The 24,236-nt window shown below is 39.9% G+C and overlaps 3 protein-coding genes and 1 long non-coding RNA gene across 4 annotated transcripts in view; all 4 read left to right on the plus strand.

Annotated features, from left to right (window-relative positions):
• LOC119474254 (serine palmitoyltransferase 2-like) overlaps nucleotides 1–2,040 on the plus strand; it is a 27,331-nt gene extending 25,291 nt beyond the window's left edge. The window contains exon 12 of the mRNA XM_037746143.1: nucleotides 591–2,040. Within this exon, the coding sequence (XP_037602071.1) occupies nucleotides 591–710 (120 nt within the window). The 3' untranslated portion in view covers nucleotides 711–2,040. The remainder of the gene's footprint in view (nucleotides 1–590) is intronic.
• Nucleotides 1–4,585, plus strand: part of LOC119474265 — a 30,179-nt gene extending 25,594 nt beyond the window's left edge. The window contains exon 2 of the long non-coding RNA XR_005203541.1: nucleotides 1,007–4,585. This is a non-coding gene — a long non-coding RNA (uncharacterized LOC119474265). The remainder of the gene's footprint in view (nucleotides 1–1,006) is intronic.
• Nucleotides 4,586–7,525: 2,940 nt separating this feature from the next.
• Nucleotides 7,526–13,991, plus strand: LOC119474255 (alcohol dehydrogenase 1-like). Its single transcript, XM_037746144.1, has 9 exons — nucleotides 7,526–7,641; nucleotides 8,937–9,038; nucleotides 10,092–10,233; nucleotides 10,410–10,497; nucleotides 10,805–11,024; nucleotides 11,160–11,420; nucleotides 11,496–11,628; nucleotides 13,360–13,498; nucleotides 13,612–13,991. Exons 1-9 carry the CDS (start codon nucleotides 7,624–7,626, stop codon nucleotides 13,643–13,645), a joined length of 1,137 nt encoding a protein of 378 aa, XP_037602072.1. The 5' UTR covers nucleotides 7,526–7,623; the 3' UTR covers nucleotides 13,646–13,991.
• A 1,112-nt stretch (nucleotides 13,992–15,103) lies between these two features.
• LOC119474259 (alcohol dehydrogenase 1-like) lies at nucleotides 15,104–21,754 on the plus strand. The gene is made up of 9 exons (XM_037746149.1): nucleotides 15,104–15,180; nucleotides 16,943–17,044; nucleotides 17,838–17,979; nucleotides 19,285–19,372; nucleotides 19,740–19,953; nucleotides 20,476–20,736; nucleotides 20,981–21,113; nucleotides 21,240–21,378; nucleotides 21,478–21,754. The coding sequence occupies exons 1-9, from the start codon at nucleotides 15,163–15,165 to the stop codon at nucleotides 21,509–21,511; spliced, it is 1,131 nt and encodes a 376-aa protein (XP_037602077.1). The 5' UTR covers nucleotides 15,104–15,162; the 3' UTR covers nucleotides 21,512–21,754.
• Nucleotides 21,755–24,236: the final 2,482 nt, after the last annotated feature.

Here is a 24,236-nt window from a genome sequence, read left to right on the forward strand (position 1 = left end):
GCATAAAAAACATAAAATACTGAATACTCTAAGCATGAGCTGTTCTACACTAATGCACGCTCAACACACACAACTGTCAGTGTCTTATCTGAAAACACCATAATCAAGCCAGTGGACTTTGTCTACAGTTATATAAAAAACTGTATAACTTAGTCATCCCCAGGTCATGTTGTTATTGTTGACCTTATGACTGCTTGATATTCAGAAACTTTCAATTACATTACTCAGAAATAAGGCACTTCTCAGACTGAATATCTTTTTTTGGGGGGTGAAGAGTTTCAGCCAGAATGAACACTCGCTGCTGTTTCGATGACTTATCTGTATGAACTCGTTGCCTCTCTAAGATGTCCACATGGTGACTTCACCTCACACACCCAAGTAATAGGAATGAAAAATGGTAACGATTGGGTCCATCTGCAGCATTAAAGTCAGTGGCGTTTTCTGTTTCAGCCCGAGTTTATGATTTAATCTTTCAAGACAGGTGTGTTTTTTTTTCCATAAAAATAGTGCTTGGTGCAGCTTTAAATTTCCATGAGCCACATATTGCCCTTCACATTGACAGCTTTTTTATTGTATAAATGTCTCCACAGGCGCTGAGTGTCATCAGTGAGGTAGGAGACCTCCTTCAGCTCAAGTATTCCCGACACAAAATACAGCCGTCTATGACGCGGCCCTTTGACGATAACGTGTACGAGGACATCGACGACTGATGAGCCACTCCTCACCCTCAAAGTGGCGTGAACCAGAACAACCCCAGAAAAAATACAGAACGGCTCAAGACGGATCACAAGTCTTCCCCAGGGGCCCTGAGACGTGCACAGGTGCCCCTCGTCACTAGCTTGCCGTAATGTAACCCCCAACAAACGGAAAACACTGTCGTCTAATTCTACTTTGCCTTACATAAACATGCAGAACTTGGTGGTGCACACATTGGAAAAAGAGCACTTCTGCTTTTTCACTGTGTACTTTTTATTGCTTTTTATCATTTTGTGTCTAAGGATTTTAGTTGTGTGTGTGTGTGTGTGTGTGTGTGTGTGTGTGTCTGCAGTGCTTGTAGCATTCGTCATGTTAAGCCTTGTGGTTATGTGTTTGTGAAGTGGACAAATGCCAACTTTCCAATTGTCTCTGAAATTGTAAGCCGCTGGGATTATTATTTTTTTTTTTTCATATTATGGATCTAAAGTGAACTTTAACGGGGTAAAGTTAGATTACTTTTTTAAACAAAAGGCTTGTTCTTTCATCCAGTACCGTTCAGATCAGTGATCATTGCCATATGCAGAAAGCACTGCATGTCGCAATGTTTGCACAGGACCCATGTGAGCGACCGGATTTCATCCCTGTCGGTCTGTTTCTTTGCAAGATATCATAACCAAGTGAAATGGATTTTAAGGATTATGTATTTAATGATCCAGATCTGGATCTTTCTGCCATTGGACGATTGTAACATTATACTGTATTCATGTGCTGATGGGAGAACCCCCAACAGCCACCTGGCATTTTATTTTGAGACTTGTTGCTGGTGGCAGTGCACACTCTACTGGGGAGCTTCTAGTTTTTGGTGGAAGTGGTTTTGCATATTAAAACAGGTAGAACGTTTCCCCCATTTTTTTTAGGCCGACTTTACATATTTTTGAACCAACATTTTCATTACATTACATTGTCGTCATTCCATCCTTGGTTCATCTAGACAGTATAAAAAAATATAGAACCTCAGAGTTAAGCGTGGCATTTCCATCAATGGTGGTGTTGATGGAGCACTACAAAATAAAGTTGCCAAATTATCAGAATACATTGAACAGCAGAAAGCTACCCTGATCAATGCAATGACTTATTGTAAAGAAATCATTTGACATTTTTGGAACTAAGCTTGTTTGTTTTCTCTCTTTCTAGAGGTTGATGAGGAGATCAATTCCACTTGGCTTAGCGTAGCCCAACCAGAAATGGTTCCTGCCCGTTACTTCCCAAAAAAAAAAAAAAAATTGTTATTTTTACATTTTGGTTTTTGTGCCAATTAAACTTTATGCTAAGTTATGCTAATAACCTGCTGGCTCTATCTTCATATTTATTGCACAGACACAAGAGTGGTATCGATCTACTCATTGAACTTTAAACAAAGCAAATAGGTGTATTTACCAAAATGGCAAACCATTCCTCTTAAATTTGAATCAGTGGGCTGTCAGGTTAAATGTCTAATACTTGTAAGCTTATTTACTTAGCATTATGAGCATTCTTGAAAAACTCATAAAAACTCTCTTGAACTACAGCTTGAAAACTTCATTTGCCTCAACATACACCAGCTCTGGGTCAGTGCAACAGTGCCAAAATGGAAAGTACTAGTGAGCATGTCATAACCCGTGTTATCGTAGTGTAAGAGAGTAAATTGCCCACACACAGATGAAAAACCCCAATGCTGCACAGCTCCAACAATCAGAGGTTGATATCTTCTTAAACTGACTGTACATGGCATTAGCAAAATCAGCAAACATATCTGTATCCATTCCAAATGCAAGAAGAAAAACACTTGTAGTCTAACACTTTGTTGCATCTCCATTGACATTGACACTCCAAGGGCCACTGACCAAGAGTCGGTATTTGACAAGTTGGGAGTGAGAACGGGTTGGTAAATCAGAGTAATCACTGCTATTGAAATATAATGCAAATGTCTATTGAAACTTGAATGGGGAGTTTAATCCCTAATCGTCTGTTACACATGGATTTGGCTAGCGTCTCGTTCCCACAGCTGTGTTACATGTCACCATCACTGGCATCCCTCAGTGTGATTCTATGTTTCTTACTCGACCAACTTGGTGTGTATTTGTACGACTCAAAAGACTGTCAAATTAGTCTTACTTTTTTCATTCAAAGGCCAACATCTGTCCAATATACAGTCCAGTTTATTGGCATCTACGCCGATTTTCAAAATTCATACATGTTATTCCTATGGTCTAAGACAGTCCAAAAATATTAGTAAACATGAACAACTCTCTCCCAAATCCAAAAACTAGAGTGCTAAAACTCAAACCTGTGATGTCATAGGGTATAAAGTCTGGAACTGCTCCATAGACAATGTATTGGGAGAGATGTTACAGATGACCCTGAGAGCACCCAGAGGAATGTTCTGAATATGGGTACTTCATAGACTATATATTTATATAGATGTCGACGCGTCTTCACTTCCTCCTACTGTACAGAAGTGAAGCCGAAATATCTCAGATAAGGGAGTTGCCATCTTGAGATTTTGAAGTCATTTGGAGCCAGAGTCTGCACAGTAGTTATAGGGGTATCGAGGTCACCCGCCCAAACCAATCGCGATACGAGCACGGCCGGCGCTTGCATCGAGAGAGTTTCAACCCCTTTTTATAGCATCAACTAACTAATTAAAACCAAACTTAGCAGATAAATTAACACTTGAACATACATCAGCGTGATAAGAACTACCTAAAATGACAAAAAAACATCTTTGGGAAAAATGTGTTGTACTTTGACTTTTTAGTTTGGCCCATGTCCCATCCGCTAACATGAAAGGGGCGGGCTTTATGGCCTTAACTTCAACCAGCCACCAGGGGGCGATCAAGATGTTTTTGCTTCACTTTTGGGGAGCTGTCATCTCGTCCATCTTTATATACAGTCTATGGTACATTTTCTGTTTAATAATTGAGAGCACTACAATACAATAAAGCTTATTTGAAAACAAACATCCTGTGGGTCTACAAATTCAGCCTCAAATTCATTGTCTATGGAGCAGCTCTAGACTTTATACCCTATGACATCACAAGTTGGAGTTTTAGCGCTCTACTTTTTGGATTTGGGAGAGAGTTGTCCATGTTTACTAATATTTTTTGGACTATCTTAGACCATAGAAATAAAATGTTTGAAAATGGGTGTAGTTCCCCTTTAAAGCTAGATGAGTTTAATCCCTCCAGGAAGTGCAAAACATTGAAATTATATTTAGATACTTACACGAGGTAAGACAGTAGAAAATCTAATTATCTACGACTGGTGTGGATTTGATTCAGCGCTGGTTGTAATATCCTTTATTCCTACCCTATCTCTTGGGTGCTTATTAGTAATAATCTCATTGCTCTATGTCTGATAATGTTTAATGCCTTGTAAAACAAAGCGCTTTCTTTGTGCTGTGACTTAAAAGGCATTCATATATTCAATCAGTGTGTGACTAAGGATGGGTGTGTGTGCTTGTTTGCATGGTTTCGGGTATTAATGTGTGTTTTACTCCACCTTTACCTTGCTTTCCTTTCACGTACTGTACACACCTGTCTTTTGAACTCTTGGTTTACCTTTACATTGTGCTACTGAGCTTTGGGTCAACAACACTCCTTAAACAAAGGCAGCTGTACAAAGAAAACCCACATGAATACGTTCACACTTGCATGTATGCACACTGACAAGTATTGTGTAACCACTCGTTCCTCATACTAATGCATGTACAGTAAGAAATAGTCATTGAAGCTGCTCTGCATCACAGCCAGTGGTGCTCAATGGTATACAATGTTCTGCTAGATGTGACCTTTTTTTTTTTAATGTTGTCATAAAAATTCACTTCATTCCAGAGAAAGTTAACAATGTCTGTCTGGGCTCTCAGAAGGTTATTTTTCTTTTCTTCCATATCTGTGTTTATCCACCCGATTCAACTGTTAACAGGCCATTAAATAGGCGTTATCAGTCGCTATAAGCACCATAGATGTGGGTCATTAGGTGCCTACTATGCCTACTGCGTTGTAAAAGTGAAAGTGAAACTTAAAAGCAACATGTTCTAACACGTAAAACTAAATGAAACGTCAAATTTTGAACACAAACAAAAAGGCATCTTTAGGTTTAGACGACAAAACTACAACTTCTTTAGGTTTAGGCAAAACATAGGTTTAGACAATAAAACTACAACTTTTTTAAGTTTAGACAACAAAACTAGAACTTCTTTAGGTTTAGGCAAAGAAAAACAGTTAAGTTTAGGGCAAAACATCATGTTTTGGGTTAAATTAACTACAGACACAAACACAACTACACATTGTTGGTTTCACACAGAATGCGAACTCCGGTCTCCTTGGTAAAAACCCTGTGATTTGTGTCCCATCCATCATCCCCGACCTCCACCCCTTATGGAGTTTAACACTGTCTATACTACAGTGCCTGACTTCCGCTTCTGCTCCTGTCATAAAGGCCCCTGTCGTCTTCTTTTATACCTTCTTTCAGCAATTTACCATGTGAATAGATGATAAAACCTACTAATGGGTTTAGTAGGCCCCTACTGACCCACATCTATGGGGCTTATAGCAACTGATAACGCCTATTTAATAGCCTGACAACAGTCTAATCGGCTGGTTTATCTATCTGTTACTGTAAATGGGAGATATTTGTGTTATTTAGTTTCCTTACTATAGAAAAAAAACTAAATCTTGGATTTACAAATGATTGTCCACGAGCTAAAAGCTAAGAGTTACAATGTTACTCGTATAGATACAGATTGTCTTTTTTATATATTTTTTAAGTTTGTGCACAAAGTCATCAAATGATACTAAAAGCAGGCATTTAGAGAATATTTTAATATGAAAATAGAATTATGTAAAACCCAAAGACTGTAAGGCCTGATGTCTTAATGATGCTATTCTTAATATAACTTAAATCTCTACAGTACCTTAAGAATGATTGGTACTTGATAAACAAGAACCAGATGTAATCCATTTGGTCCTACAGTATGTTCCCTTAACAATCTGAACCATTAAACCACTTTGGTCTTGAAAACCATACTGTATGCACAAAGGCAGGAAAATCTGTGAGATTTATTGGTATAAGATGATCCCAATATTTTGTACAAAGTGTATATTGTTTCGCTGAAAAGGAGCTATTCATAATATTTTGTTTACTATAGAGTTACCTAGGAACGATGCTTATCACTGTTACAGGCAGCCTTTGTTGAAAGCGCTCGAGTGTGCCATTAATGGAGGCAATCATTTCAATGGTTGAGTGCAAGTTCCCACACATCAGAGATAATTATTTTCTGATATAGTGCCTTTTGAAGCAAATGATTTTCTAAGAATTCTGATTATCGTTAAGTGTCATAACTTGGATTGTTCATCTCTTACAGTCTCGTTTGACTTCTTTTACTACCTTGTCTTCAACAGTACTTTTAATTAGCACTGGATGTGTTCTCTGTGTTGACTAATTGCCATGCATTTGATCATAGAAAATGCACTATTTGCAACATATCAGCAAATTATTAATATGTAAAATGTCACCCATGTTGATGATATCAGTAGATCATTAAAACAATAAAGTCAAAGCGGTTTTGAATTGCCTTCAGCGTTGTTAAGACTCATCTTTAACCCACCCTAGATAAACTGATAATTCCATCAGACATCCTATATTGTCTTCTCTCTTCTTTTCTCTCTGCCCACCATTCAGATTGGTGTACCTAATAAACTGGTATCGGAGTACTGTATGGGCAGTTTAGCATATAAATAACAATGTTGTTTTACATGTGATGATGAGGGTGTGTGGTTAAAAGAATTTAGGTTCTGGCAGTTCATGAGCTTCTACAAACTTCAATAAAATTGTGGATTGTACATGATACAGTATATTGGGACATCATTTTTTAAAAAGCCCTTTTTAAATTGATATCAACAGATCAATTACAAACATTTCTGACAACATATTTAACTTTTGAACTACTAAATTACTTTATACAAATCTATATGTCTAAAAAAAACACAAAAGTCATGTAACTGGTTGATACCTACAGCACCATTTACATTACATTATATATATTGAGCATAATACAAGACAAGTTTCTCTTATTCTCAGGTATAACACCCAAAAAGGACACATGAAACAACTTATTTATGACAGATATGATTTTTTAAAGCTTGAAAACAGAGCCATGATGAGGTGCAGAAGTCTAGTTTTCTCTCAAAACACTTGAATTACAATATGCTGAAAGGTTATTATGGAATTTTTGTCCAATGATGCCAAAAAATATTCTGCCTACTGCAGGTTTAAGTTAAGATAAGATAAGATAGGACACACCCGTGAGTTTAGGACTTGCTTATGTAATAGGAAGATCCTATCTTTAAAACTTAAATTAAACAGGGAAAGCAATTAGGGCATTTTTATGTAATAAGGCCACAGGGTCGGAGTAAGTGGAGGGGACTTTTACCTAAGAGTTGAGGGTGGGTATAAAGTCATGAGAGTAATTTAATATTAATATAAAAATAATTAATAGTCATTGTTTTAATCAAGAAAATGTCATCGTAAAAGGGTATTTGTGTGATTTACAGGCATCATCTACAGTGATTGCTGTTTGTTAGTGCCAACTCATTTTTATACAGCCTCCACAGTATATACCGTATGTGGCCTAGTTTTGAGTGTCAAGAACTGATAACATGGCTGCAAAAGGTCTTTTTCTTTTTCTTCTTCTTTTTTTACAGTTATTGATAACCAATGACTCAAAGTACGACCAATCCCTGCCCATCAGGATTTTTGCATAACTGCCTTTTCTTCCAGCAGTATTTAAACCTCAAATCCAAGGTCTCTCCTCCCCACTCTTCGTTCCGGCAGCTCTTTGGTTCACGACTCCCTCCTCGCTTTCTGACAATCAGCTTTGCTGCAAAAATGGCCACAGTTGGTAAGGTAGGTAAATAATTCAATATGTGAGTACTCTTATGGACAAATGTGATGTTTTGATGAGTTTTTCAGAGTATGGTAGTATGGTCAAGTACTGTATAGACGGTATAGGAAAACAAAACATCAGACAACAATGCAACAAACTTTATAATAATATATTTTACTTGGATATTATGAGATTTTTAAGTGATTGTCAGCTATCAGCTTGACTTATTCCACCCATCCACATTATATGAAAACATTACAAAGTGTTTCAGACACATTATGTCCTGTATGAATCTAGAGAAAATCCTTTATACTACCTGGGGAAGAGTAAATTTTACAGTGTGTGGCCCCTTTTTGACATTTTTTTGAGAAACCCACTACAGTAATCTCTGATTAGCCAGTAGTAGTATCTTCATTTTATTTTATTTTATTTTATTTTTATTTATACAAAATTATTATATTATATTTGTATTATTTCCTGACTTATTTGTAGATATTCTCCCTGTATTTTCTACAATTTGAATTTTATGTATCCATGATTGAGAATCAGTTGTCTTGTGTCATGTTGTGTCACGGGTGAGTGTTGTTAAGAAAAAAAAAAAGACATTCCCTGTATAGTGACTGCTCTTTTGATTATTGACAATTAATAAAAAAGACCTTTGAAAGAAAGTGCTTCAGTGCTCTCATAGGCAGTGTTAATGTAATTCTCTTTGCACGTGCATGTTTATTTCACACAAACCAGCATAGAAATATTATTTTTACTACAATAAAACATGTATAATAATGCAGTAAAATATCGTTCTCTTTCTGTCCTCATCTGCCTCAGTGAAATACTGCATGTCCTTTTTTGACCCGGTTCACAGTTCCAAACTTTCCAGACGTTTTTTGCGCAACTGTGGATATTGGCAAAGATGAGGGGGTAGTCAGCCAAAAAAGATCCCAGTGGAAATCCAAGAATTCATTGCGGTTCCACAATGGGATTTAAAAAAAACAGACCACAACGTTTATCAAGTGTGACAACAAGTGGTTTTCCAAAAACCTTGTGTGAACTTAATCAGAGAAATGGAAACCACCTGTGAACCTATGTGTAAACCCCTTTGGTTATGTTTGTTTTCCATGGTTAATTTGGTGCATCTAGATTAATGTTGGCCTTGAAATCATAGTACAGAGAATAGTAGCATTTGATCTATTGCTCAACCAGTCGTAGTGAAATACAGGGCTTGAAGGGGTTTCCGGGAACTTCCATAGCTCCTTTCCACGTAACTGTGGCAGTGCCCATTAATGTGAGTTTTCATCCTGGTGTCACTGCCCTGTAGGTCATCAAGTGCAAGGCAGCAGTGGCCTGGGAGCCCAACAAGCCTTTGGTGATGGAGGAGATTGAGGTAGCCCCGCCCCAGGCCAACGAGGTCCGCATCAAGGTGAGAGACGTCCACTTTCAAGACTTACATGTGTAAATACACAAGGGGTGTCTTACTGCACTTTAGAGTAAGGGTTAGAGAATGAATGTAGTTTGTAGTAGTGAGAAGTTGATGATTTTTAGGACTTCACCAACCAGAAATCCATAGTGATATCATCTTCTGGATGTGCAGTGGAGGGGGTAAATAGGATGGCTCTCCAATAGTGTTCATAACCGGCCCAAGTACAGCACTTCATAAGTGATCTTTGTTTTTGTGTTTTTGGTCATAAACCTTAACAGCCATAACCTTAGCCAAGAAAATAATGGCTAAATGTAGGTAAACAAGTACTATTTAAGAGCTTAAAGGCATAATTTGTCGGTTAGGGTGCTCACCAGTGGTTGAAAGCCAACCCCAGATTCACTCCCTTTTTGGAACGAGCTTTGTCCGCTTGCTGTTTTGCCTGTTTACGATCTGGCAACTGGTCGTTTTTCTAGAGGTTGATGCCCAGAAACGTCCCAAACACAGGAAAATGAGAAAATTGTTCCAAGTCAATCTATTCCTAAACCTAACTAAGTAGTTTTATTTTGAAAAGACTGGAGCGAAAATTGACACGTACGTTGCACAAATCTCAGTCAGGTAAAAGGATCAATGAAGTCAGGCAGACTAGACTACCATATTCAACTAAAGAACCCCTCTGCCCCTGCATGCTCTCTGCTATTAGGGGATGGAGAGTGGGGATGACAGGTAAACAAGGGGGGGACGCATTCTGGGCATTTTGCTAACAGAAGGGATGGCATTCCATCCTCAAATCGCCGACTGGTTAGAGCAGATAACACACAGTTTCATCCATTCCTTAAACTTTCGCTCTTGATTTTGGAAAAATATATCACCTTCCAAAGTTCCATAGATAAAGAGGTTTTGCTTTCAATCAAGCTCCATGCCCACTGCTTTAGCATGTGGAGAAATCCAAAGCGTGACAGGCCTGCTGTGCCCACAGGCTGCTTTGCTATAATTTCAATACACAACTGTTCAAAAGAAACAGTGTTCATTGTGTGGTCGTTGTCTTCGGTGCAGATTGTGGCAACCGGCGTGTGCCACACGGACCTGTATCATCTGTTCGAGGGTATGCACAAAGACGGCTTCCCAGCAGTCCTCGGCCACGAGGGAGCCGGCATCGTAGAGAGCGTCGGGCCTGGAGTCACTGAGTTCCACATAGGTCAGTTAAAGCTTACAACCCAAACAGCTCCTGTCAGACTCCCTGTTGCAGCAATAGCAATGGGTACACCAAGGCATATTTGTGCCATTCATGACAACAAACCTGTTTTTACATTTGATTTTTTTAAGTTGGCTTAAAATTCTTTTGACATGGCTACATTGTTTTTTGTCTTTCAGGTGACCATGTCATCCCTCTGTTCATCTCCCAGTGTGGAGAATGTCGCTTCTGTAAGAGTCCCAAAACCAACGAGTGTGACAAAGGATGGTGAGTTCATCTTAATTGAATCAATCCAAGATGTGTTCAGGTTCATTAGGTTATAGACCCATTAGAGGGTGCATTAACATTTTGTGTCTCTACGTTTGTCATAGTGCCCACTTTGTCAGAAGAGCAACTTTAGGTGTTAGGTGTGATGATGACACAGAATAGATCGTTGGGGTCTTTGGTAATCTTTTGGCAAATTATTATGAATGAATACAACGAATGTCCGTTGCACCCTCTAACTAACAGAACAGGAGCAATGCAAAAATTGAGTGTCAAGTTCTATTCTCATTTGAATAAATCCTCCATCCAGGGCTGCTTCTGCTGCTGATGTGATGTCAGACCCAGACTCCAGGTTCACCTGTAAGGGGAAGAAGGTGCTGCAGTTTATGGGAACCAGTACCTTCTCTGAGTACACTGTGGTTAACCAGATTGCCGTGGCTAAGATCGACAAGGCTGCACCTCTGGACAAAGTCTGTCTTCTTGGGTGTGGGGTCTGCACAGGATATGGAGCAGCAGTTAATACTGCTAAGGTGTGTATGTTTGACTGTTGGATAGTCCAACGTGTTTGGTTTGGGCTAATACTTGCTGGTATGAATTCACAGTATTTAGGGAGAAATAGTGTTTTAAGAATTGGGCCATTTTGACCAAAGTGTGTTGTACTTTAGGTGGAACCGGGCTCCACATGTGCTGTGTTCGGCCTGGGAGCTGTGGGTTTGGCTGCAGTCATGGGCTGCAAAGCTGCAGGAGCCAAGAGGATTATCGCTGTTGACATCAATCCAGAGAAGTTTGAGAAGGCCAAGGTGTTCGGCGCGACCGAATTCGTGAACCCCAAGGATCACAGTAAACCCATCAACCAAGTGCTGTCTGACATGACCGGCGGAGGAGTGGACTTCTCCCTGGAATGTGTCGGGAATGTGGGAGTCATGGTGATTATTTTCTTTGCAGATTTGATACCCTATACGTTTACAAGTCCACTGACTTTGTGCTGTTTCTCCATCTAGCGCAGTGCCTTGGAGTCTTGCATGAAAGGTTGGGGTGTCAGCGTGCTGGTTGGTTGGACAGACATGCACGACGTTGCCACCCGACCCATTCAGCTCATCGGTGGACGTACTTGGAAGGGTTCCCTGTTTGGAGGTGAGACGCATGCCAGTCAAATATGACCATCCCTACTAACTAATGACATTACTATAACTGTCACAGTAACAGGTTGTCATTTGTGATTGGTTGTCAATCTCAAAAGGCCGGAACTTAATAGTATTAATATGTAGTAGTAGTAATATGAGCAACAAAGTGAGTCCATCTCAAAAGGGTTTCAGGTAAGGCCTGCATCCTTTTCTTGTTGACTGGCAACCAAAGGCATTTCTCGTTTGTACGGCCTGTTAGTAGCTGGTACAGCCATAACTCATGATGCTAATTAAATCCCCCCATTTTACCACCATTACCTGTTACGTGACAGTAACCAAAAGGCTGTACGCTTGATCTCTGCTATCGTTGCTATACCTATGAAAAGTAATGCACTTTAATTAATATATATCCCATAAAATCAATTTGTATGTAATCCACGTAATCGTGAACCAGGAAGTATAAAGAATGACAAATTCTGCGTAGTGAGGTGGTTAGGGTGGATGGGTGGGTAAAAAAATACCGGACTTTCGCCCAGAAGACTGGTGTTCGTATCCTGTGTGAAATCAGAAGACAACATTGATTTATTTGTCACGTAACTTCCGTACTTACGTAATGCCACTAAAGTAGTTATTTTAACCGAAACGTTGATTTGTTTGTCACGTAACTTCCGTACTTAAGTACCGCCACTTATGTAGTTATTTTAACCAAAAACGTTGATCATTTGTCACCTAACTTCCGTACTTAAGTAATGCCACTTACGTAATTATTTCAGCCCAGACGTTGATTTATTTGTCACATAAATACCATACTTCGGAAACACCACTTGCATTGTTATTTTAAGCCAAACGTTGATTTATTTATCACATAACTTCCTTACTTAAGTAATGCCACTTACGTAGTTATTTGAGCCAAAACGTTGATTTATTTGTCACGTAACTTCCATATTAAGTAACGCAACTTACGTAGTTATTTTAAAAGGGACCTATGATGCTTATTTTCAAGTGCATACTTTATTTGGGGTTTCTACTACTGCATGTGTGCATGCTTTAATGTTCAAAAATTGTTTCAATTTTCTCATACCGGCTGTGCTGCAGCACCCTCTGTCTGAAACGCTGTTTGAACTCCAGCCCCGCCCTCTCGGAAAGCCCAGTTTGCTTTGATAGGTCAGCTGGCCCACTGTTATGATCGGTCAACCGTATCAAACACTTTGGACTACGCTTCAGCTCCGCTTAAACTAGCTTCGTTTGAGGGCATGCCAAACTAGCTTTATGCAAATGTGTTACTTGGTGACATCACCGCATTACAGAAGAAAAGGCAGGACTTCAAGCAATGCATTTCAGGCAGTTCAGGAGCAGTGTTTCTGTGGAAAATCAACTCTGTTTGGCGTGGACTTTGTAACTTTGCAGACCTTTTACATGCACAAAAAATATATAACACACAAAAGACGATGCACAAAAGCATAATAGGTCCCCTTTAACCCAAACCATGATCTTTTCCTAAACCTAACCAAGTAGTATTGTTGACTAAACCTAACCAAATTGTTTCCTGTGAAGACGGAAGTTCAATTTGAATGCATGTAATGAGCGGAAATTGACACGTGTTGCTGGACATTTGTAGGAAAACACACAAAAAATGAGGAATAACTTTTCGTAAGATACCAACCGTTGTATGAGGAAACGTTGAATGAGATAAGACTCTATTTGATCTTATTTTATTATGTGTGTGTTCTCTGTGGCTCAGGATTTAAGAGTAAGGATGGCGTGCCTCGGATGGTTAGAGCCTACCAGGACAAGAAGGTGAAACTGGACGAGTTCATCACTCACAACATGACTTTGGCCCAGGTCAACGATGCCATTGAACTGATGAAGCGTGGCGAATGGTAGATTTACACTCCTATACTTTCTCCACCATTCATGATTTACTAACCAGCTACACAGATGAAGACTTAATCAGTGCAAATCCTCTAAATGTTGCTATGTTTTTGCTCCACAGCATCCGGACGGTCCTGAGTGTTTCTCCACAATAAGACTGCGATGACACAAGAATCAGTTAATGGCCGGCAGCTATGTTATACCCAATCTCAATACAGTATTCATACACACAATACAATGCACATAATAAAGAAATCTATCAAACTATACACACTATATGTGCTTGACCTTGAAGACTCAACACTAGTCAGTGGATTACATGCAGATTGTGAGAATCATGTGCGGTGTTCACATAAGCAGATGGGATATTTCCCCTGCCCAGGGAGACTACAGATGAAAATTAGCTAGTACATCTGCTACAAAGCATCTTTTCTCTTTTTTGAGATTAATGTTTTTTTGTACGTGGTCCCTGATACATTTAATAAACTAAACTACACTAAACTTGTTTGTGTTCTGCATTATGTCATTGTGTTGTTTGTCATTACTGTCTGAGCAGACGGTAACACACAGCCATACAGCCGCCTGCTACACAACATAGACTTTGAACAACTAAGCTAATAATCTACAGAACGGAATGATCAACTCCTATAAATAAATGTATATATGGTCAGTTTTTCCTTGGGTAACATATTTATAGTCCAACGCTATCATGTACTTTGCACTCTTAGTTATTCCTAGTCACATATTTCCATTACATTGTGTCGTTGCGTCGTCCCCGCTGCCCTCAGTCGAGGACAAAGCTGAGATATGATGAGAGGTGTGAGTCATGATTTTACAGTCATTTGTAAAACAACTGCAAATGGCTCACTAGATTACCCGGTTTGAACCCGGATGCGCCCGAAGACAATGCAGGTTATGTAAAAGTTCACTTGTAGTCGAGAACAGTAAACAAAGTCAGGCAAGGGTGAATGAAAGGCTGGAAAGTGATAAGAGAAAGTGAGACCGCGTGAGCTGGAAAGGGTTTACTGCGGGACAGGAGGGAGTGGCTAAAGAGACAGTGAGCAAGTTTACAGAAGCAATACAACACCTCTCAAACACTGAGGCGATTCAGAATGCTTTACACAATACAAAAAAACATTTCAAAGACAATGAAAGGAAAATAAAACCGACTGGAAAAAATAAAAGTACTGTAATAAGACACTGACGAACAATGAGTCTGATCTAGACAAGATGATCTATACCGCTCTCACATCTGTACAGTATGTAGCAAGAGCCAGCAGCAAGAAAGTGGATGAGCATATTTCCCAACATCTCGAACTATTCCTTTAAAACCTTTCTCTTCCACTTCTCTTTCAATAAGTCCATAAGTCTCAATAGCTAATTGAAGCATGGGGGTGTTTTGGAAGATTAGATAGAAAAAATTGTTTTGGTGTAAAAGGATATTTAAATTCAGTTATTGTGGTTGCTGCTTGTTTATTCCTCACATCAGGCTCCAGATCTGTTGGCTTGATTTTGGTACAAGGGAACTCAAGGAAGTCCATGCCCATTTTAATATCATACTGTTTACTGATACAATATATAAACCAAAAGTCCAGGGTTGTCTCCTCACCACTTCTGTCCACTCCCCTCCTAGCTCCTCTCTCACTTGTTTACTTTGATCTTTGCAGCAAAAATGGCCACAGCTGGTAAGGTAAGTATAATCCAACATGTGGGATTCATCATATTTATGTGATGTTTCAATCGTTTTCTTGTTGTTGTTTTTTTTGCAATATGTACATTGATATGTCCTACGTCACATGATATGTTTGACACACCTGTGTATTTATGCACATACATTAAACTGAGGGCGCTATCCACGGTATTTAAACAAAACATCAAAAAGCAATGAAACAGTACCTCATTAATGTAGTTTATGATCATTTATCATGTGGATATTGTTCATTTGAATGTACTTCTGTATGGTGTGCAGTTCACATTTGTGTATATGTGGCTTATTCAGAGGTTGGAGTGTGCTTTCTTGTGCAATATTTGACTGCATATCTGGTTACAGATTTGTAATATACTGTATGTCAATGATTCTCAAAGTGGGATCCGTTGCACTCTGTCAGGGGGGCCGCAAAATAATGAGCTATGAATTATAACATTCTGCTGTGTCATTAAGAAGTGCAGTAAAAAGTACTAAAAGTCAGCTTTAAACTGGTAAGTTTAAATATCTGGATTTATTCTGACTATGGCAGTCAGGCCACTGTTCCTTTTCTGAAAGTTTTTAAGATCAATCACTTGAAAAGTGCTTTCAGGTTGAGTCCAAATGCAATTTGAATAAAATGACCCTTTGTTTAAAAGTATGTACGTGATTAATAGAATTCAAATTGAAATGTGTTTCTGTTCATCACTATGAAACACGTTTGAAGTATTTATGTTAAAAAGTTTCAGAATTCTAATAGTTCCAATGGCATTTAAGACTTCAAAAAGTATAGCAAAATGCTTAATCAGTGTTACAATTAAGAGGGGGTTCTTGGAAAATATTCTCCCCTGTAAGGGGTCCCTGGCCCCAAAAAGTTTGAGAACCCCTGATAGATGTAATAGCTATGTTTCAGGGTATATTCACCTTAAAACACCCTGTCTTTCCGTCTCTTAGTTTCTACCTCTATCTGTCTCTCTGTCCTCTCTGCCTCAGTGACTTATCTCATCCTGTTTGACTCGGTGCACAGTTTGAAACTATCAAAGTAGTCCGTTTTGTGGAACTGTTGATATTGGCAACGCTGAGGGGACAGTGGAAGCCCGAGATTTAATCATATTTCCACTGTGGATTTCCAATTTGATTTATCAAAACTGAAACAACTGATTTATTCAGTGGTTTATTTGCTGACCCAACATGAACTGATACTGTTCGGATAAAAAAATAGATTTTTGCTCTTGTTTGTTTGTCAAATAACTCAAGAGTAGACTTTAAACTGTTGCTTTTCATGTTTGCTTTTGTCAGGAGCTGCTGTATCAGAGCCATTTAAACCACCTCACTTGCTGTTAACATTCATAAGTAATAAAGTAATAAAAAAGAAATGCAGGGAAGATGTGAAACCCATTTCTCTGCTTGATATGAAACTATTTTAGCGTGGGTTTTCTCCAGGTTCTCCGGCTTCCTCCCACAGTCCACAGTCATGCAGGTTAGGCTCATTGTTGACTCTAGATGAGTGTTTGCGTTGAATTATAGTACAAAGGATTGCAGCATTATATCCCAGTTCTTGCTGATGTAGCATGTTGCCTTTTACAGTATAACAATATGTTGCTTCACTTATCCCCATCTTCACTCAGAGTACATTTAGGGTTCAGAGTTCAACAAAGGCAATGTGGCTTTTTTTTTGAGAAACCCTTCCTTTTATGGTTTAACAGTCCCCAGTTATATTTGTCATATCTCATGTTGGGTAATTCCATGTGGTGTCACTGCCCTCTAGGTCATCAAATGCAAGGCAGCAGTGGCCTGGGAGCCCAACCAGCCTTTGGTGATTGAGGACATCGAGGTAGCCCCGCCCCAGGAGAATGAGGTCCGCATCAAGGTCAGAGACGTCCACTATCACAACAAAACACCTGGACACACATGTCAGTGGAGCAAAATCTAATTAGAATCTAAGACATAAAATAGTGCAGCAGCTAAAATATAGGAACCGTGATATAAACAGGCTGTTCAGTAATATAGTATGTACATACATAATGAGAACAGAAGTAATAAATATACATGTTGCAGGGCAAACTGCTGGCCATTGGAGTGCCCCAAGCGTAATTGCTTTGAGGTGCGTGAAACCATGATTAAGAGCTACAACTTAAACCTTAGACCTTAAATTCCTTGATCTAAACAAAACATAATCAATAATAGATCAATTAAAAATGCATACAAACCTATATACAAATTTGTTATGAAAATAAAACATTTCAATTGTCTTCTAAAATACCACTACTCTAAAGAAAAATCAGAGAAACACAAATTGCAATTGCATTGCAGCACACTGTACAGTTGCTTAAGCTATAAATAGATTTCAAAATGATGCAGATAGAATCCAGCAACAAAATGAAAGTTCAGTTTGTTATACATCTACATGAATGACGTTATTCTACGGTACCACATCAGCTGGTTCATCATGACATTGCCACTCTCTCAGTCATATAAGATCCTGCTTAGTTGAACTTACAAGGTCCATTTAGTGATATGGTTGATCTTAACATTTAAAAAAGTGTCAATATAATGTGAAAGTGTTGCTGGTACTGCCAAACCCACTGAGAGTGAACCCTCTCCTTAGCCTACCCCTTGCCCGTCTTCGTGTTTTCATTGTTTGGTTATTGTCTTTGGTGCAGATTGTGGCGACTGCTGTGTGCCATTCGGACCTGCACCACCTTTTGGAGAGAATGGATAAAGACGGCTTCCCAGTAGTCGTCGGCCACGAGGCAGCCGGCATCGTAGAGAGCGTCGGGCCTGGAGTCACTGAATATCAGCCAGGTCAGTTTCGATTGGTACAACAGTTTTGAATATACTGTATGCTTATTTGCTTTCTTTCCGAAAGTGAGATGAGGAGATTGGTATGTATCATCTCTGTGTGTTGAGTACGGAGCCGGGACGTGTTCGGCTTAGCTTAGCTTAGCGTAAAGACTGGAAACAGCTAGCATAACCAGAGCCTAGTCCGGCACAGGGGCAGGGCAGATGGGCAAAATCGAAATAGCCGTCGGCGAGGGCAGGACTGCTCTGGAAGGCATCGGCGAAAGCAGAGGCGCAAAGGCGGAACCCCTCTCGAGGTTGAGCAGGAGGTTGGCCATAGAGACGGGACCCCTCAGGTGGATGATGACTGTGAAGGAACCACACTGGAACACGTCCACGGAGACTTGAGGCCAGAGAGGGCATCCAGCAACTGATGACCCAACTAGTAGGACTGTTGGAGAGCAGAACAGGGACAGGGGGCTGCTGTGGCCCTGCAGGAACAGGTGTCGACCGGATCCCCAACAGGATACGTCGAGCAGGTGTTGTCCGGACCGCTGACAGGGAACCAAGAGATGGGGTCGGCCGGACCCCCGACAGGACAAGTGGAGCTCAGGTCGGTCGGACCAGCGATAGAGAACCAGGAGCTGGGATCGGCTGGACCGCCGTCAGGGGACGAGGAACAGGTGTTGGCCAGACCGCTGACGGGACACAAGCTGCAGGGGTCGGCCGGACCGCCGACAGGATACGTGGAGCAGGGGTTGGCCGGATTGATGAGGTCAGCTGGGACCCCCGACACAGGAACACGCTTGGCGTCAGCCTGGACCCCCTACTCAAGAACAGACTTGAAGTTGGCTGGGACCCCCAACACAGGAACTGGCGAGATGTCGGCTAGGCCACAGGGCAGCTAAAGCTCGGCATCTCTGGGCAGCTTAGGGGACCCACGCTTCCTTCTGGGGACCACAACCCCAAGAAGCCTCGGGGAGATAGCAAGGTGAGTTCCCCAGAAAGGGGACTGTTCAAAGTGTGAGCCAAACTGGGACACAGTGACCAATATGGCTGTCACATTTGATTCAAAATTCAAACTTTTTGAGTTTTTGGAAAAGTGACAGCCCTAGTGACCAAAACCTCTCAAACTCACTACTAAGAAGTTGTATCTTGTTAATTTAATCAGTACACTAACAGAACTCACAGAAACGTCAATTTGGGGTATTTGGGATGTAAACTGAGGCCTTTGTGTGCCATTTCGCCAATATTTCTCTTTACACCATTATAAAAGTGGGCCTAAATTAATTTGACTGTGACATGGCAACACTGTTTTTCTTCTTTCAGGAGACAAGGTTATCCCTCTGTTCTTCCCCCAGTGTGGAGAATGTCGCTTCTGTAAGAGCCCGAAGACACACCTGTGTGAAAAAATAATGTGAGCTCGATAAACCCTCATATTCTGTCTTCCACTCCATTTTCTCTTCAGTCTTTTGATTTCATTCCTCTTGAGTGTGTTCATACAGTTATAAACAGAAACATAGTATTCAATTTGTATTTTGTGTCTGACAATACCACAGCGCAGATAATTTAGACTTTTTTTTCTCATTCTAAGCATATTGCTAGTATTCAGTAAACCCTCTAATGTGATGAAAGTAGCGCTTCAATTTTGATTCTGGATTTTAACGTACAAAAATGTTGTTTTTTAATTCTTACAAATATTTGTTCCACCCTCTACAAAACAATGCAAAATTCAAAAATTAAGTCTGAAGTTTTATTTTCATTTCAATAAATTCTCTATTCAGGGAGGTTGATCGTCTCAAAGTGTCAGAAAAATCCAGGCTCACCTGTAAGGGGAAGAAGTTGCTGCAGTTTATGGGAACCGGTACCTTCTCTGAGTACACTGTGGTTAACCAGATTTCTGTGGCTAAGATCGACCCCGCTGCACCTCTGGACAAAGTCTGTCTCCTTGGGTGTGGGATCTGCACAGGATATGGAGCAGCGGTTAACACTGCTAAGGTGTGTATGTTTGACTGTTGTAGATTGCCTACATCATTATTTTAGGAATGAGACATTTTTTCTTAAAGGCAGGGTTGGTGAACATTTTAGAAACACTTTTGTTATATTAGTTTAATTCTCATCAGTAGCAGGACTGTCATTAACCCGTCCAAATCATGTCATTCAGCCCAAATGTCATGATTGGATGAGCTACCTGCTTGTCTACCTTTGTGCACTCTGTCATCGGAGTCTTCCATTATGATAATATTGGGGGAGTGGCTATTGGTTGGATCATTTTTAAAAAATCTATTGTACTCTTGCTGGTTTCTCAAGATCACCAACCCTGCTTTTAAGTGCCTATAAATTTGACAATTTCCATGACACAAAAGTCCATTAAAACTCTTGCCCAGATTGCAAAACCTCTGAAAGAGTAATCAGTTCACTCATTGTGGGACACTAAACTTTTCCATTGGTTATTACTGTATAGAGCATTAACAAGTCTGACCTAAAGAGCCATGTTGACCAAAGTGTGTTGTACTTTAGGTGGAACCGGGCTCCACATGTGCTGTGTTCGGCCTTGGAGCTGTGGGTATGGCTGCACTCATGGGCTGCAAGGCTGCAGGAGCCAAGAGGATTATCGCTGTTGACATCAATCCAGAGAAGTTCGAGAAGGCCAAGGTGTTCGGTGCGACGGAATTCGTGAACCCCAAGGATCACAGTAAACCCATCAACCAGGTGCTGTCTGACATGACCGGAGGCGGAGTGGACTTCTCCCTGGAATGTGTCGGGAGTGTGACAGTCATGGTAGGGAGATTTCATTTAATCTGGTTCAAGAATATAATGAAGAGGTGGGACCTAACTAGTAAAACAATGACCTTTAATCTGAACAATGTCAACTGAGCTCACTTGCTCTTTCTCAGCAGTAGTTATTGGAGAAGAGCTGAGTGTCATTCGATAAATTACCCAACCTTCATTTCCCTCAGCTAGTCCAGAGGTTTGGACCCTTCTGGTTACAAGCCCACTGACTTTGTGCTGTTTCTCCATCTAGCGCAGTGCCTTGGAGTCCTGTGTGATGGGTTGGGGTGTCAGTGTGCTGGTTGGCTGGTCAACAATGTACGACATTGCTACCCGACCCATTCAGCTCATGAGTGGACGCACATGGACGGGCTCAACGTTTGGAGGTGAGACACCACTGACTAATGAATCTCTGGTAACTAAATGGTTGTGGGCGTATGTTCTGCAACTCTCTAGCTAGTTGTATTCTGGATGAAGACTCCATGCTCTTATTATGTGATTTTGTGGCTCAGGCTTTAAGGGTAGGGATGACGTGCCTCAGATGGTTAAAGCCTACATGGACAAGAAGTTGATGGTGGACGAGTTCATCACTCACAACATGACTTTGGACCAGGTCAATGATGCCATTGAGCTAATGAAGCATGGAAAATGGTAGATTAACACTCCTTTACCTTCTCCACCATTCATGACTCAACGACAACAACATAGATAAATTAATATGCTCATTTCTCTTTTACTTTTGTTTCACAGCATCCGGACGGTCCTGCATGTTTCTCCACAATAAGGCTGCTGTGTTGCTTTCAATGACCACAAAGCAATTGAATAATTCACCAGTATGTTTTATAAAATCTCAGGATATTACTGACACAATTAATACAATGCACATAATACAGAGATCACTCAAAACGACACTCAATACAATTCAGTGGATTACGTGCAGATTGTGAGAATCATCTGCAGTGTTCGTACTAGCGAAAGCTATACATGCTGAACGTGTTTATAGAGCAAAATAAATGGTCTCAACAGATGCGGTCTGTGGTTTACTTGTTTGTGTTGTGATTTTGTTATGTTGTGTCATTTATGTATTTCACAGAGTTTTAGGTCAGATTTAAGCTGGGTACACACTGTACGATCTTAGCCCGTTTCTGGCCCGAATTTTGAGTCCCACGACTCAATTTAGAGTCGTACTGAATTTCAGCTTCGTTGGCGTCATTTTCCATGCAGTGTACAGACATGTCAGAAATTGTAGCTACCAAGATAACAATGTACAATAGATATAGTAATACCTCCAGTTCTCTCTGCAAAATGGACAAGCCATACTTTCCGTGTCTTCCTAACCACCTGCGAGTCTATATACGCCAACGCCTCTTTTTTTAAATGTTTCAGCAGGCAGGATGGCTCAGATGATCAAGGCAGCACATATCTGCCTTGTTAGCATTGCAACCCATACAGACCTCTGCTTGCAAGCAAACTTTACCTGCCTCCGAGCTTTCAAACAAATCTTTGTTGACAACTTGTCAACAGCCAGAACGACGCGCAGGGGCTGCGTACAGTGTGAGCACTCAAGTCGTGGCTGACGATCGGACCGTACAATGTGAGCACAAGCTTTGGTTTTACATCACAAACTTGTATACCCAGCTTTACTCATTCCAGCTTAGTTGTATCGATTTTTCAATTGCTAAAACCCTAAATTGACACATAAAGCACACTTATTGAAACTGTCACTCAGAGAGTAAAACCTCTTTCTGCTTTGCACCCAATTTGCAATTCAACATGGCACGTTTTGCAACATACTGCGCACGGTTCTCTACATACGACACAGGACATCTGACATAAATTCAGTTCTTTGCCATTTCAAAACACTACCATTCAAAATGACACACCCATGGACCAATTGGCCAATGCATGTGCCACCTGGCCGAACACCTAATTGCTTGATTGTCGGCTCATCAATCAGAATATAAGCACTACAAAAAGACCACTGCTGAGTACCTGTTTAGAACAGCAATGGAAGTCAACGTACAGTAGCAACGAGAGGCCTGTTTTCAAAAATGTGTTTAACAGTATTGAAAAAAACTAGGGCTGTCAAAGTTAACGCGATAATAACACACGCAACTTGGGATTTTTAGGTTGTAGCGGGTTCAGTTTTAAAGCCAGAGTGAAGATACTGGCATCATATGAAACCAGAAAACCTAAGGAATTCATTGTTACCAACCATGTCAACCTAGCTTGTGGCGATGGAGGCTACGGTTTTCTTTTTTGTCTACACTAATGTTTTTGCATCAGTGTGCAGTACAACACACTCTTGTGAGCTTTCAAATAAACTTGCTTTGTCTTATCTGCCTTGTTAATATGCAGTCAGCTCCTTGTCATTCATTCTCTCAGCCACTCCCTCCTGTCCTTCAATAAACCCAGTCTAACTTTCCCTTATCACTTTACTGTTCTCCCTACCTGACCTAGGTTTTTGATCACGACTACATGTAAACTTTTACATAACCGTTAAAGAACAAAATGGTAATCTCCATATCCTTTGACCACCAGTGGTTGTATACTGCTGCTGAGCAGCACTCCAGTTCGCTTGTGCCATTTTTCTCCAGTAGGCCTACAATTCCAATCCACCCCCCTACACCTGCCTACCCACTTCCACTCCGTTTGCACGTTCACATAGAGGGTCCGCCATATTACGTGTCATCCCAAACCAATAACAGTAGCGGGGAGCGGAAGTGGGTTATAAAACCCTCCAACAGCGAGCCTGCATCGATGCCTACTTAACCAGCCGACCTTACTGACGATGTGCAACGCCATTTTTTATGTTCGTCATGGAACACGCTCCAATGTCAGTTCCGTGCGACTACTGGTACAAACATTTACTCATAAACTGCTCAAACTAAGATAGACATTTAATTTATTCTACTTCATTGTCATACAGACATTATAAAGTTAAAATAAATAGATTGTAGGAACAAATATACTCAAATATACTCTATACAAATATACTGAGTGTTGTATATTTATACATACATACAACATATTTATTATTTTTTTATCCCTATCAGCAGCTATAACCCCATCATTTATAATATCATCAACTGTGCAATACTGACTTAACAGTGCAATAATTTTGTGCGATAATTCAGCTGTGCAATAATCTGGTTTACTCTGGCATTAACACTGCATTTATTTATGCAGTACATTTAAATGATCATTTTTACACACTTAATGATAGATCCTATTTTTCAGCATTATGCATTAATATTTACGCTGTTGTTATACTTATTTCTTATCTATTAATTTTAAATTATAATAATATAAGATATAATTAAAAAATAAAATAATAATGAAAAATAAATAAAAAAATAACATTATGTAATTTTTTTATTATGATTTTTTTTATAAAATTTATAAAATTATTATAAAAATAAATAAAACAAATAACATAATTTATATATATATATATATATATATATATATATATATAAATGTTATTTTTTTTATTTATTTGTATTATA

This window comes from Sebastes umbrosus, chromosome 16 (assembly GCF_015220745.1).
Source record: "Sebastes umbrosus isolate fSebUmb1 chromosome 16, fSebUmb1.pri, whole genome shotgun sequence".
Classification (NCBI taxonomy): Eukaryota; Metazoa; Chordata; class Actinopteri; order Perciformes; family Sebastidae; genus Sebastes; species Sebastes umbrosus.